Raw genomic sequence first — 13069 nt, 5'->3', positions numbered from 1 at the left:
TAGAATAGCAGAACTAGGAAGCTGTGTGAGTGGAACGAGGAGGAAGTAATGGAAATCTGAGAAGAGATGGAGATTGGCATTAAGAAGTAGGTCTGGACATACTTACACAGACCAAATTACTTGACTAATGTAGATAAAAGTCACACCACTCTCTATAACTGAGGGAAAGAATGTTATGATCATCAGCATTTTATTTATTTACCTCGACAGTCCTTCCACGCCTCAGCCATCAGTTTAAGTTCGGTGTAGCGGATATGGACTTTTTCTCCTCACGTCTCCCTTTCTCCTTTGCTATCATCTCTCTAAAGTTTTAAAACCTAGGCCCAACTGCCAAAATAAGTGCCTTATCCCTATTGCTTTGGGGTCGTTTAGATGCCTTTTGCTCTCTAAAGAGGAGTCTGTCGAAAGACAGAGACTTTTTATTTATAGCTTTCTTTTTAAATGGATGAAAGCAAAGCAGCTCAAATTGAGATCGAGAAACCAACCTGGTAGAGAAGCGAGAACCCTGTCCGCTCCGCTCCCCCTGGGCCTGGCCGGTTGTATTCAGCACCGCGGACAGCTCCCCGCCCCGCCCCGAGCCCACCGCACCCTCCCCTCCGCGGCTGGCAGCTTTGCCATTGGCTCTCCCACCTCCCCTTCTCGAAGCTGCCGATTCTACACATAGACCCAACCTACCCAGGAGCTTGTCTTCTCGCCTCTCCAGCGCCCGGGGTAGCCCAGGCCGGGGAGAGAGCCTCGAGGGTTTCTGAGCCTCGGAGGGTGGTTGTCGGCTCTCGACTAGGCTTGCTGAGTCGCTGCCTGCTTCCTACACTTCGTCTCCGGCCCTCGCCCTGTGGCAGGCGCTTGGCTCAAGATGAATCTCAACTTCACCTCCCCTCTGCACCCGGCGTCTTCTCAGAGGCCCACGTCCTTCTTCATTGAGGACATCCTGCTGCACAAGCCCAAGCCGCTAAGGGAGATGGCCCCTGATCACTTCGCCAGCTCTCTGGCCTCCCGGGTGCCTCTCCTAGACTATGGCTACCCCCTCATGCCCACACCCACCCTCCTGGCTCCTCACCCTCATCACCCTCTGCATAAGGGAGACCACCACCACCCGTATTTCCTCACCACCTCGGGTAAGTAACAGGGGCCTCAAGGTTTGGGGAGCGGAAGAGCAGGTCTCCCACTATCGGCCCTAAGTCTGTGATGGAGCTGAGGAAAGGCCAGAGCTGGTTCGGCCTGGCTTGGCGGCTTCCTTCCCTAAGTGACAGTGGAAGGTTGGGGATATGGCTGGGCTCCCTTGAGGCATGCCAACCCATGGGGAGCACTCATGGTCACTCTGCATTCTTTACAATGGAGGAAACGTTCCTATCCAAGAGGCGACTGGAGGGTTTTGATGATAGTCTTGGTAGACCATGCTCAGTCTCCTTCCTTGTGGTCTTCCTGGACACTTTGGTCCAGCTCTCAATCCTGATTCTCTGCCTCTCCTCATTCTAAAGGAGACTCCTGACCACCCCATGGAACACAGCTCAACTTTCCAGCTCATTAGTTCCAAAGGCTCCGGGCGGGCCAGCTCTCTCCTCTCAGGCACTGAGCATTCACGGATGCTGAAAGGGCTTAGAAGTGAAAGAAGGTTTGGGATATTCGGAGGACTGAAGGTTTGACGTGGCCGGAATAGGGGAATAATGAACCGGGGCGGAGGAGGAGGGACGCTGCTCCTCTTGAACTCTCCTTACTCCAGAAGTCTAACTCACAATCTTGGGCTTGGCTGCCCTCCTCTGCCCTGGTTGCTGGCTGAGCTGGAGCCCTACGCCAAAGTATCTTGATTTTCCGTGAATGACAAGGACGGGGGGGAGGGGCAGCAAAGTGTGGTTGGGACAGGGAGAGGTGAGGAAATACCCAGATTTTTTTTTTTTTTTTCCTGCTCTCTGAAAGGCCACATTCACGCTTTCTTCTCTGGCATTTTCATTCCAGTTAAAACATAATAGTTCGCTGCGTGCAGGTGCAGAGCACGGCCGAAAAAAACAACCCTGGTCTGGGGGAGAGCCGTGGAAACACATGAGGCAGTTTGCGAAATGTGGGCTCTGGGATCTACGGCGAGAGCTAGAAGTTTTTGTGACGCGGTAAAACCCCGATTCTGAGACACGGAAGGGCAATTACAGAAGCTATGTGGAAGCCTGCATTTTGGTATTGTCTTCACTGCCTGGCCAATGACAGTCTCTTCTGGGTTCCCCCCAAACAGCAGTGGCCAAAGCCCGCGATGACAGAACTGCTTGTTTTGTTTTTGGTTTTTCCCTGGGATTGGCAGAAACGGATGTCTGTGGCGGTTTACTTGGGGGCATCTCAGACCCTGTAATGCCTGTGAAGGTCAGGAAAGACAAGATAAGTCTCCCCAGACCTGGCCGGGGTGGGGAAAGCACTTCAGTCCTTCTGCCTAGGGTCCGAGAGAAAGAATGAGGGCCGGATTACAGGTCTGGGTCCCCAGCGGGCCTCCTCCTTCCGGAACGTGCAAGGCGGGCACTGCCCCTCCCTTCTGGCCCTTGAGCTTCTCCTGATGAGTTTTCATCTGTTTCCTTCGGCCGCAGGCAAGAGAATGGGGGCAGCCCGGGAAAGAGAAAGGTGTTTTTTTTTAGTGAGGTGGGGAGGCGAGGCCAGAGTCGCGCCTCTAGTAGCCCAAGAGCAATGCTGATTGTCGTCAGGGGTGGGGAAGGGCGGCGGGTGGTCAGAACAGCTACTGACTGGACCAGCGCGCGATCGCAAGAAAACTTCGGGAGGCGCCACAGAGGACTGGGAGCTGGCAGGCGTTATGGAAGTCTTTCAAGAGACATTTGTTTAAGGCCCCCGATTAAAAACAATTTCTTTCCCGTTTTTCTTCACCGTTGATTGTTTGCGTGTCTAGATGGCCTTCCCGATAAAGACCTTCCAGCTCTATTCTTGTGATGTGTTCTTTCCCCTGCCCTGAGGTTCCTGGGAGAAGGGCTGGAGTAGGTCTGGGGCGGCGAGGGGACCAGCGGAGGCACGCACGAGGCGGCGGGAGGCGCTGGGGACCAGGGGAGCGCGGCGGCGGCGGCGGCGGCGGCTCCCGGGTGTCAGGGCTCGACCCACTCGGTTGCTTTTCTCTCTTGCAGGGGTGCCGGTGCCGGCGCTGTTCCCGCACCCCCAGCACAGCGAGCTGCCGGGGAAGCACTGCCGCCGCCGCAAAGCTCGCACGGTTTTCTCGGACTCGCAGCTTTCCGGCCTGGAGAAGAGATTCGAGATCCAGCGCTACCTGTCCACGCCAGAGCGGGTGGAGCTGGCCACGGCCCTCAGCCTGTCCGAGACGCAGGTGGGCCGGGGAGGGGCAGATCCGATCCCCGCCCCGCTTTCCTCTCCCGGTAGCTCCCGCCGCCGCGGAGTTCTGGAGTGGGAGTGGCCCCTCTCCCCGTTATTCTAGGCTTCTCCAAAGAATCCTTAGTAAAGGTACCGACACCTCCAACCTCGGGTCAGACTTCCCGAGACCTGATCTCATCTCTCTCTCGAGCGCTAGACCTGGAAGAGAAACACCTTTGGTGATCCTGATGTCCACGGTCTGTGTGTCCGAGGACCGCTCATTCCTGTGCCGCCCCCACTCCTCTCCGAGCCGGGCGGTAACCCTGGTCGGACGTAAAAATCAGAGACTAGGCCGGCTCTTGCCCCGAGAGAAGCGCGCACGGAGGAAAATTCTTTCCTTACTATTTTAATCTCTCTCCCGCCTGCGAATCCAGCCTCCCCGCTCCCCTCCTCCTTACTGCCCGGTCCTGAGTGGAAGAACTGTTTTTTTCCATCTCCCAGATGCTGTTCACCTGCAACCTTCAAACTCCTTCCTCCACTGCCGCTCTCTCTCTACTATTCTCTGTACCCGGGAGCCCCGCCGGGCGCCAATGGTTTTTCTTTCTGATGAGAACCAGCAAGATTGATTCTCCCCCTCCCGTCCAGGAGTCTTGCTGGACCGGGTGTTTAGAGGTCATAATCAGGAGAACGTAAGGTAAACACGAAGGAGATTCGCCCACGTAGCACTTACTACTGGCCATTCTAATTAATAACATTAATTAGATATTAGTATTAACCAGTATTAACTAACCACACCCGTTTGACCTTTACTATTGTTTTGGATAATGACTTCCAGGAGCCTTAGGATGTCTGGTTCTCATTCAGCCTAAGACGGTAACTTGCGAGCAGTTCAGGTGTGACTTAACCCAAGGGAGAGATGGCCACAGCTCCTGGGTAATTCGTGAATGGGTCGCGGTCCATTTTCCTAGCCCCCGGCAGTCTCTGAGATCTTAGTAACTATGGGACTGAAGGGATGACGCGGTTGTATATTTTTTTTCCCTCCCTGCAATCAGGTGAAAACGTGGTTCCAGAACCGGCGGATGAAGCATAAAAAGCAGCTGAGGAAAAGTCAGGATGAGCCCAAAGCGCCCGATGGGCTCGAGAGCCCCGAGGGCAGCCCTCGCGGCCCAGAGGCCGCATCCGCCGAGGCTCGGCTGGGCCTGCCCGCCGGCCCCTTCGTGCTGACCGAGCCCGAGGACGAGGTGGACATCGGGGACGAGGGGGAGCTCGGCTCGGGGCCGCACGTGCTCTGAGCCGCGTGGCGGGGGAGGCGGGGAGGACGCGGCGGGGCGGGGCGCGGGGCCCTCCGGGATCCGGAACGCTCGGACTCGGGGCCGGGGGGCGGGCCTCGGAGACAAACAAAACACACCTGCCAACCCTCGAACTCGTGCGGGGGCCCCGTGCTCGCGCCCTCCTCCCCCTGCGGCCCGCCGAGGCCCTGCCGGGCGAGCGCGCACCTGCGTTAGCTCATTCCCGCGCCCCGCGTCTTAAGTGGCGCAAGCTGGACCCCCGGGCTGGCGGTTCTCTTAACTCCGCCGCGATCGCAGACCCTCTCGGCCCTCACCTCTCCGCCACCTGCCCCCAGCTCCGTTGTGCAGGCTCCGCGACCTCTCCACCGGGACCCTTTGCCCTTCCTTGGGTAGACCGATTGGCCGCAGGTAAGGGACCGGGTGGGCGCCTTCCGCTCTGCGGGGAGCCAGGTTGAGCCACAACCAGATGCTTAAGACGCCGGTGCCCGAGCGACTCGCGCGCTGCTTGCCACTGACCGCGCACTCGGGTCCCCCGTCTCTAACTCAAAAGCGAAAGCGACGCCCCCTCCTCCGGGCGCCGCTTCCCATCCTCTCCCGTCGCGGTTCCCTCCCGAGCTTGCGGTTCGCAACCCTGGCACCCCTGGTTTGTGGCCCCCGGGTACCCCTGCTCTTGACGCCGCCTCGCCCCCGTCCGGAGCGGCGCGCCCACCCGCGGCGAGAAACTTGGCCAGAGAAAACACCCCCGGGCGACGTCTGCCTCCTGACCTTGCCGCACCTGTCCCGCAACTCTTACACGTCCCATGATGGGCTACAGATACTTTGAAAATGAGCGTTCCTTGGCTTGCGTGTGGAAATGCCCATTCTCCTTGCGTTTTAGGGATGCGGAGTTTTAGCGAGATTAAAGCTCAAGGGGGAGACGCATCTCCTGGGGGGCGGGCACCTGTTTGTGGACTATTGAGGTGGGGCGGGAGGCCGGCCCAGCGCGTCGCCCCTCTCCCCTCTCCTTTTCCCCTACGAGGTCTCCTATTCTCTCCCCGGGCTTGCAGTCTCTTTAGATAATAAAGGGCTCGCCGGGCAAAACTGGGAACGAAGACGAGTTTCCGAGAATCGTTTTGTTACCGCGTCCTCCTGCGAGCGCGCCCCCTCCCCTCGGCGCTGGGTGGTTTCCTGTGCGCGACCGGAGTGAACGGGGCGAAAAACCTTTCCGTGGCCGACCCCCTCACAGCCACCCCGATTGTCCTGTTTTTACTCGTTTGGTATAGTCGTGAGTTTCGCCTACACGGACAAGGTCACCGCAGATGGACTTTTTTTTGGACTCTGAAACACCGAAGGGACAGAGATGACTCGGTATTTGGAGTTTGAAATTCTACCAAATGGTGTGTCGATGCTACGCCCCCAGTACACTTAGAAATGCAGCGGCCAGCTAGAGGCGAGCTCGGCTTGCGATGGATCTTCCTTTGGCCCTGGTTGTGTAGTTAGGTAGGGAGCCCAGAAAGGCTGCAAAAGGGCGTGTGGCGACGTGGAATCCTGACCCTTGGGTTCTCAGGATGAACAATAATTCTATACGCCATGGCGGTGTGAGCTTGGGTTAGTTACATCTAATCTTTGTGTTTCCTTGTCTCGCTAATAAGAGGACAATCCTAAATATCCTTGTAGGTCTAAGTTCTAGGATTCTGTGAATGTAGCCATAGGAATTCTTTTCTTTCTTTTCCCTTTCTCTTCTTTCTTTTCTCTCCTTTCTTTTCTAACAGGTTTGTTCCAGGAAACCTCAGTTTAAGCAAAGATAAGTGTCAGGGTGAGACCGCTAGCCAATCTGCATCATTTAGGATGCAAAGCTATTGCTTTAAAAACGTAAGGGTTGTATAGGTGTTTGGATTTCCCAAAGTGCTATTTATCAATCGACATCTTGTGAGTCATGACAAGGATTAGTTTTCCCTTCCATAGTTAACAAAATTGAGGCTTGGCAGGATGGAAGGATCTACCCATGAAATCAGGACTAGCTAACAGCCAAAGCAGGACCAAAAAAATCTCTCTTCTGACTCCTTGTTCATGTCTTTGTTCCGTACACTGTTTTCTTGTAACAACGTACCGGTTGGCATTTTGCCTCTATCACTTTATGTGAACACCTCTCTCCTCGAGTTAGAATGTGTGGATGTGTGCTATTAAAAACAAATTTACACTCAGATTTCTCCTCTCTCCCTGTTCAGATGATGATACCTTTTTAAGGCCGGGGGTTTTTTGGTAAGTGCTCTACAATAAGACAAAAGGCTTGGTTATGGGGGGGTGGGGAGAGGGGAAGTGATTTGTGAATAAGAATGTTCCCGGTAACTTGGAAGGTATAGCAGATACTATTCCACAAGGGGGAGAATCTCAGATTCTTTTTCTTCTTTTAATGTTTATTTTTGAGAGAGAGAGAGAGAGAGAGAGAGAGAGAGACTGAGCACAAGAGGGGGGAGAGGGAGACACAGAATCCAAAGCAGGCTCCAGGCTCTGAGCTGTCAGCACAGAGCCTGATGCTGGGCTTGAACCCATGAACCACAAGATCATGACCTGAGCTGAAGACGGACGCTTAACTGACTGACCCACCCAGGCACTCCGGAGAATATCAGATTCTTTGAATACTAGAAAGAAGAGCTACCAAAAGGAATTTGGGGAGAATCTTTAAAGTGAGTAGAAATACGGGGGTGCCTGGGTGGCTCAGTCGGTTAAGCGTCCGACTTCAGCTTGGGTCACAATCTCGCGGTCCGTGAGTTTGAGCCCCGCGTCAGGCTCTGGGCTGATGGCTCAGAGCCTGGAGCCTGCTTTTTGGCTTTCCGATTCTGTGTCTCCCTCTCTCTCTGCCCCTCCCCCGTTCATGCTCTGTCTCTCTCTGTCTCAAAAATAAATAAACATTAAAAAAATTAAAAAAAAAAAAAACCAAAGTGAGTAGAAATACTTTTTTTTTTTTTTAAGTTTATTTTGAAAGCGAGAGCATGAGCCAGGGAGGGGCAGAGAGTGGGGAGAGAATCCCAAGCAAGGCTCTGTGCTGTCAGTGCAGAGCCCAATGTGAGGCTCCATCTCCAGAACCGGGAGCTCATGACCTGAGCTGAAACCAAGAGTCGGATGCTTAAAAGACTGAGCCACCCAGGCACCCAGAAATACTATATTTTGGAAAGACCTTAAAAAAATTTTTGAATCGGATGGTTAACACAAACCCCAAAGCCCCAGACATTTAGGTCTTTGTCCTCCTGTCTTCACAGGAAGATGCTAGGGTCTATTTTGGCCCTGACAGAAGCGGGTGAGGCATGTCTCCTGAACTTTTGAAAAGGCAAGTAGATAGGAAACATTGTTAGTGTGGGCACCGTTCTGCCTGATCAGAGGCAGAGTGAATCCCGGAACCAGGGAATGGCCTTGTCTTTGATTCATGAGCATTACATGCGGAAAGAAGGTTGTTCTGCCTTATCGTGGCCGCCTTATGTGGCTGTTTTCTGCCTAGAGTAAGTGGGAAGGGAAGAGCTCACCTCTGTAGCACCTGCCGCACTGACTGAGGCACGGTTTTCTCATCAGGCAGCGTTCCCTGAAATTGGTGGCCAACAATCCAACAGCACAGTTCTCCTGGTTTTTCTTTTCTCTTTCCACACACAGGGGCGATGATAGTCGAGGACAGACCCAGTTAAGTTTCAGTTTAATGTAACACGATGGCACTGGTTTTGGCTTTCAAGACCGATCAAAGCCTCCATAGGCTGAAGACATATTTTGTCTGAATTACCTAGGCTTTTGCCTCGACGCCGTTTCCCTTGGTGGTGAAGATCTGACAAAACCACGTTCATTAGGATGGATTAAAGACCCAGGGCTGGTTCTGAAGGGGCGAAAACATCTTAAACTAGCAGAGGTGGCCTACCGGGAATCCCAGGTGTAGTAAATACTTTGTTCCGGGTTTGTTCTCAATACTGTTGGCGACGGACTTCGTAGATTCTCAGAGATGAACTCTTGATGCTATTTCTGCTCACGTGATACAAGAAGTGGACAACACCCCATTCTGCCCAGTACTAGCTGAGAGTCCTCCACTAAGAATTAGTTGGAATTCATGACCCCACTTCAGAAGGTAGAAGACGGGCTCCGAGTGTTTGATGACTAGAGATCAAGATCTGTGAGGGCACAGAGCAAGCAGGATGCTTCTTGGTGCTAAGAGAATCCTGCAATAAACCTGTTTAGCGGAAGCCGTAACTCTCTGGTTGTCTTGAGCTGGGCTCGGTGCAGACCTAATGAGGTGACTGCAATATTTATGTTCTTAGCCTCACATTTTAAAGAGGGTGTTGACAAGCTAAAATCCACCCGGTATACAGCAACATGGATAGTCAAGGTGTGGAAAACAAGGAATAAAGGAGTGTGAGCTTTAGGGCTTGGAGGAGCAGAGTCGTGGAGGGGGGGGCAGGAGAGGGGATTAGCTATGGTAGTTTGGATGGTTGTAGGGCTCCTCGTATCAAGGGCTATATCTATGGGGCTATGCTAAAGAAAGCAGAACCAGAACCGATGGGTGATTTCCAGGGAAACAGATTTGGGAACAGCATTTGCGTACCTCCTATGGGCCAGGTACTGTGCTGTCCGTTAACAGGACAGGCTAAGTCCAGAAGACACTGAGCACCTTTCTCTAGAAAAGTCAGTCGGAGCAGAAGCTGGAAGGCTCTGTTTTTGTTCTTTGTTAGTGGGAAGTCAAACCCGGTTGGTTCTTTCTAACGCTTAAGGACCTAGTATCCTATCTTTTTTTTTTTTTTTTTTTGTAGGCAAGGAACTATAAATTCCAGCTTATTAAAGTTATTGTCCTCTCATTAAGATTTCCGTTCATGTACTCTAAATATATCCATAACAATTAGAAGAATTAAAAGAAACAGGAAAAAGAAGGAAAAGATCTTTTATTCATTGAAGAAGTCCCCAACACCTCATTTGAGAAAGGAAGCAAAAATAAGGTGATGATCCATGCAATTAAAGACAAATGTATATTCAGGAAAGAACTGTCCGCGTTAGAGACATCTGACAAAATCTAAGCCCCTCATTTTAGAAGTGAGGAAATTGGGATCCAGCTATAATGAATGTGTTGTCAATGTCAAGTAGACGGCAGAATTAAGACGAGAAGCCAGTTTTAATGATCCCACTTTAAAGTGTCAGGGGGTTGGTGTCATTGTATTCTGTAGAAGGATCTCCCATAGTGATTTTGGATGTAAAAATTATATTTAATTTTTTAATGTTTGTTTATTTTTGAGAGAGAGCGTGAGCAGGGGAGGGTCAGAGAGGGAGGGAGACACAGAATCCCAACCAGGCTCCAGGCTCTGAGCTGCCAGCACAGAGCCCGATGCAGGGCTCAAACCCACAAACGTCAACATCGTGACCTGGGCCGAAGCCAGATGCTTAACCAGCTGTGCCACCCAGGCACGTTAAATTTTTAAAAAATTTAAAAAACTTTAAAAAATTTTAAAAATTAAAACTTAAAAATTTTAAAAAAATTAGCTGGGAATTATCTAGTAAGATCTTAGATCAATGTATGGAAACTATTCGATTAAGGGCCATCTGAAATTTAAATTTGGCTTTCCGAGGAGGTACTGCACTCCTTAGCCCTTTACATTCAAGCCAAAGTTGAATAACAACTTGCTGGAATGTTTTCGGAGAGGTTGACACATCGAGTAGGATGAAAGACGAAACTAAAAGTTTTGCCCTAATCCTTATGGATAAGGTGACTGAGAAAGAGATTGTTGACGTGTTCAGTGTCTTCTGGCCGATTAATCTGGCAGGTTACAGAATTAATACATGGAGAGTTCCGAGAGCAGTCCAATAAATATTTAGAGTGAGGTAAAAAAAAAAAAATGGGTATGATGCTTCTGTTTTCTGTCCAGATTCTCTCGCTTGTATTTTCTGGTTTTAATTCCCCCTCCCAAAGATTCCTTTCTTTTTTATTTACTCCTTCCCGCTCAGAATTCTCTGTGTATATGCCAGTTAACCTTTCCTCCACGATTCCATTTATAATTCTGTGGGCCTTCTCTTCTTACCCTCTTTACAATATTGTGTAGCTGCATTTGGATTTGGCGTCATGGCCACTGGCTAGATGGCTTGGCTTGGAGGCTTAAATTCTAATCTTCCTTTTGCAAGGATTACGTTACTTCCCTCACATGACCTCAGAAACACGAGAGTGTCTTCTAAGTTACAAATGGCGAGAAGATGTGATATAAGACGTATGAAACTACTACTCTGAGGGGTGCCTGGGTGACTCAGTCGGTTGAGTGTCCAACTTCAGCCCAGGTCATGATTTCATGATTCGTGGGTTCGAGCCCCGTGTCGAGCTCTGTGCTGACGGCTCAGAGCCTGGAGCCTGCTTTGGATCCTGTGTCTCCCTCGCTCTCTGCACCTCCCCTGCTCGCACTTTCTCCCTCTCAAAAATAAATATTTAAAAAATTTTAAAAAGTACCTACTGTGAGATCTTGGATGAAAAGTGCTAGGGGAAGACAATGAATTACAGTATAGATCTGAACATACCAGGTTGGTTCTCGATATCACACTGTGGGTAGGTCTGTGTAAGACTGCAGTAGTAATGGGGCCCCTGGGTGGCTCAGTCGGTTAAGCGTCCGACTTTGGCTCAGGTGATGATCTCACGGTTCATGGGCTCGAGCCCCGCGTTGGGCTCTGTGCTGACAGCTCAGAGCCTGGAGCTGCTTCGAATTCTCGGTCTCTCCTTCTCTTTCTTTCTGCCCCTTCCCTGCTCATGCTCTGTCTCTCTCAAAAATAAACATTAAAAAAACCCTAAAAACTGCAGTAGTGACATGGCTAATTAAAAGGTGTGGGCCATCACTATCATTATGAGGAGTTCTTCTGTCCATTTCTAAGGAATTTTTAAAATCACTTATTTCTTTGTCGTGTGTGGACTAAGAGGACATGGTTGCCCTGGATGAAATAGGGCCACACAGGGCCACCCAGTTGCATTGAGGATCCTTCATTTAGAATGTTCCTTCTCTTCCCCTTTCCTATCCCACCCCCATCCCGCCTCAGGGTTTCTGTTCTTCCTGGCAGACATAAATGCTATATAGGGAGAGAAGGACGGTATAATTCAAATCTGTGGGAGCCCCGGTAAGAGACTGAGTTGCCTATTTCCAGTAAAAGCTATATACCAGGGAAATCCAAGCTTTTTTTCCCCCCAAAGCCTTTAAAACTTGTTCTCTTTTTGTTTTTAGTTTAAAAAAGACCCGCTTATGAATGTATTTCTGTGACAAGAATAACTAAGAGTTGCTTAAAAATGTGGACTAGTAAAATTCTTGGGTATTATCTGAATATTTGTAACCTCCATTCTCTCCCTGCCTCCATGGCTACAGATAATGGTATAACTCCGGTGCACTTGTCAATATTCTAGCCAGAAGTTAAAGAATGGCCAAATAGTCTTTATTCTTCCTCCGAGCTTGACATTGAATGGGAAATGGACTGTAGAAAGCGATGGAAATAAGGGTAGAAGGGTGGCTCTTTATCCTGAATTTCAAATGGAGATCATTTATAAGCTAAAGACAAAGTACTAGTACTTTAAGCTTGTTCTCTTTTCCCCGTGTATTTTTCTTTTTCAATTCCCAAGTTCATTTATTGAAGATTTGAGTTTCATCATTTACCCATGCACATTGTTTCTAGAGTCCAATGGTTCTACAAGGATTGTTTAAAGAAGCAGCAGTCCCCTGACCCCTTCCCTGTTTTCTTTACTACAGAGGCAATCAATTTCTAGTACTGGGTGATTCTTTTTGTATTTCTCTTCGTGTTTCTAAGTTCCTGCTGCACTGCCACTTTCTAGGTATTTTACCTTTAGGCATTATCTAGTATTTCCTGCTATAAAAGATGAAAATTTAGTTCTTTCTTCCCTGTTCCCACCCTATCTGTGCACCCTGTTCGTCCCTTCTCTCTGTGTTTTGATTTTGGTTAGGTCCTTTTTTTTTTTTAATTTTGATTTTTAAAAAATATTTTTAATGTTTATTTTTGAAAGAGACACACACACACACACACACACACACACACACACACACACACACACACAAAGCTTGAGTGGGGGAGGGGCAGAGAGAGGTACAGAATCTGAAGCAGGCTCCAGGCTCTGAGCAGTTAGTACAGAGCCCGATGCAGGGCTCAAACCCATGAACTGTGAGATCATGACCTGAGCGGAAGTTGGATGCTTAACCAACTGAGCCACCCAGGTGCCCCTGGTTAGGTCCTTTCTAGGATATGCATATCTGACTCTCAGCTAAGCCAGGTAATCAACTCGGATTACTTTTTTTTTTTTTTGCAAGACTTTGTTGTTTCTTGGACTTAATATTTGCCTTGTTAATCTTTAATGTACTTGTGACCAGTTTAACTCCAGACTCTTGACTGCTTGTCCATACCTGATTCTCAAGATAGTCTTGGGAAGATTTCATTTTCCTGAACAAATCTCTCCCAGAGCTCCCCTCTGGGTTTTATGTCCATGTGTCTCTCTTCCCCTTCATTCTGGGATTCCT

At 50.0% G+C, this 13069-nt stretch overlaps 1 protein-coding gene across 1 annotated transcript; it reads left to right on the top strand.

Annotated features, from left to right (window-relative positions):
• Positions 1 to 630: 630 nt before the first annotated feature.
• BSX (brain specific homeobox) lies at positions 631 to 4580 on the top strand. The gene is made up of 3 exons (XM_043578804.1): positions 631 to 1115; positions 3108 to 3304; positions 4341 to 4580. Exons 1-3 carry the CDS (start codon positions 854 to 856, stop codon positions 4578 to 4580), a joined length of 699 nt encoding a protein of 232 aa, XP_043434739.1. The 5' UTR covers positions 631 to 853.
• Positions 4581 to 13069: the final 8489 nt, after the last annotated feature.

Source organism: Prionailurus bengalensis, chromosome D1, assembly GCF_016509475.1.
Source record: "Prionailurus bengalensis isolate Pbe53 chromosome D1, Fcat_Pben_1.1_paternal_pri, whole genome shotgun sequence".
NCBI classification, from domain to species: Eukaryota; Metazoa; Chordata; class Mammalia; order Carnivora; family Felidae; genus Prionailurus; species Prionailurus bengalensis.
Note: the sequence above shows the minus strand (reverse complement) of the source record. Positions and strands in the feature narration are given on the sequence as shown.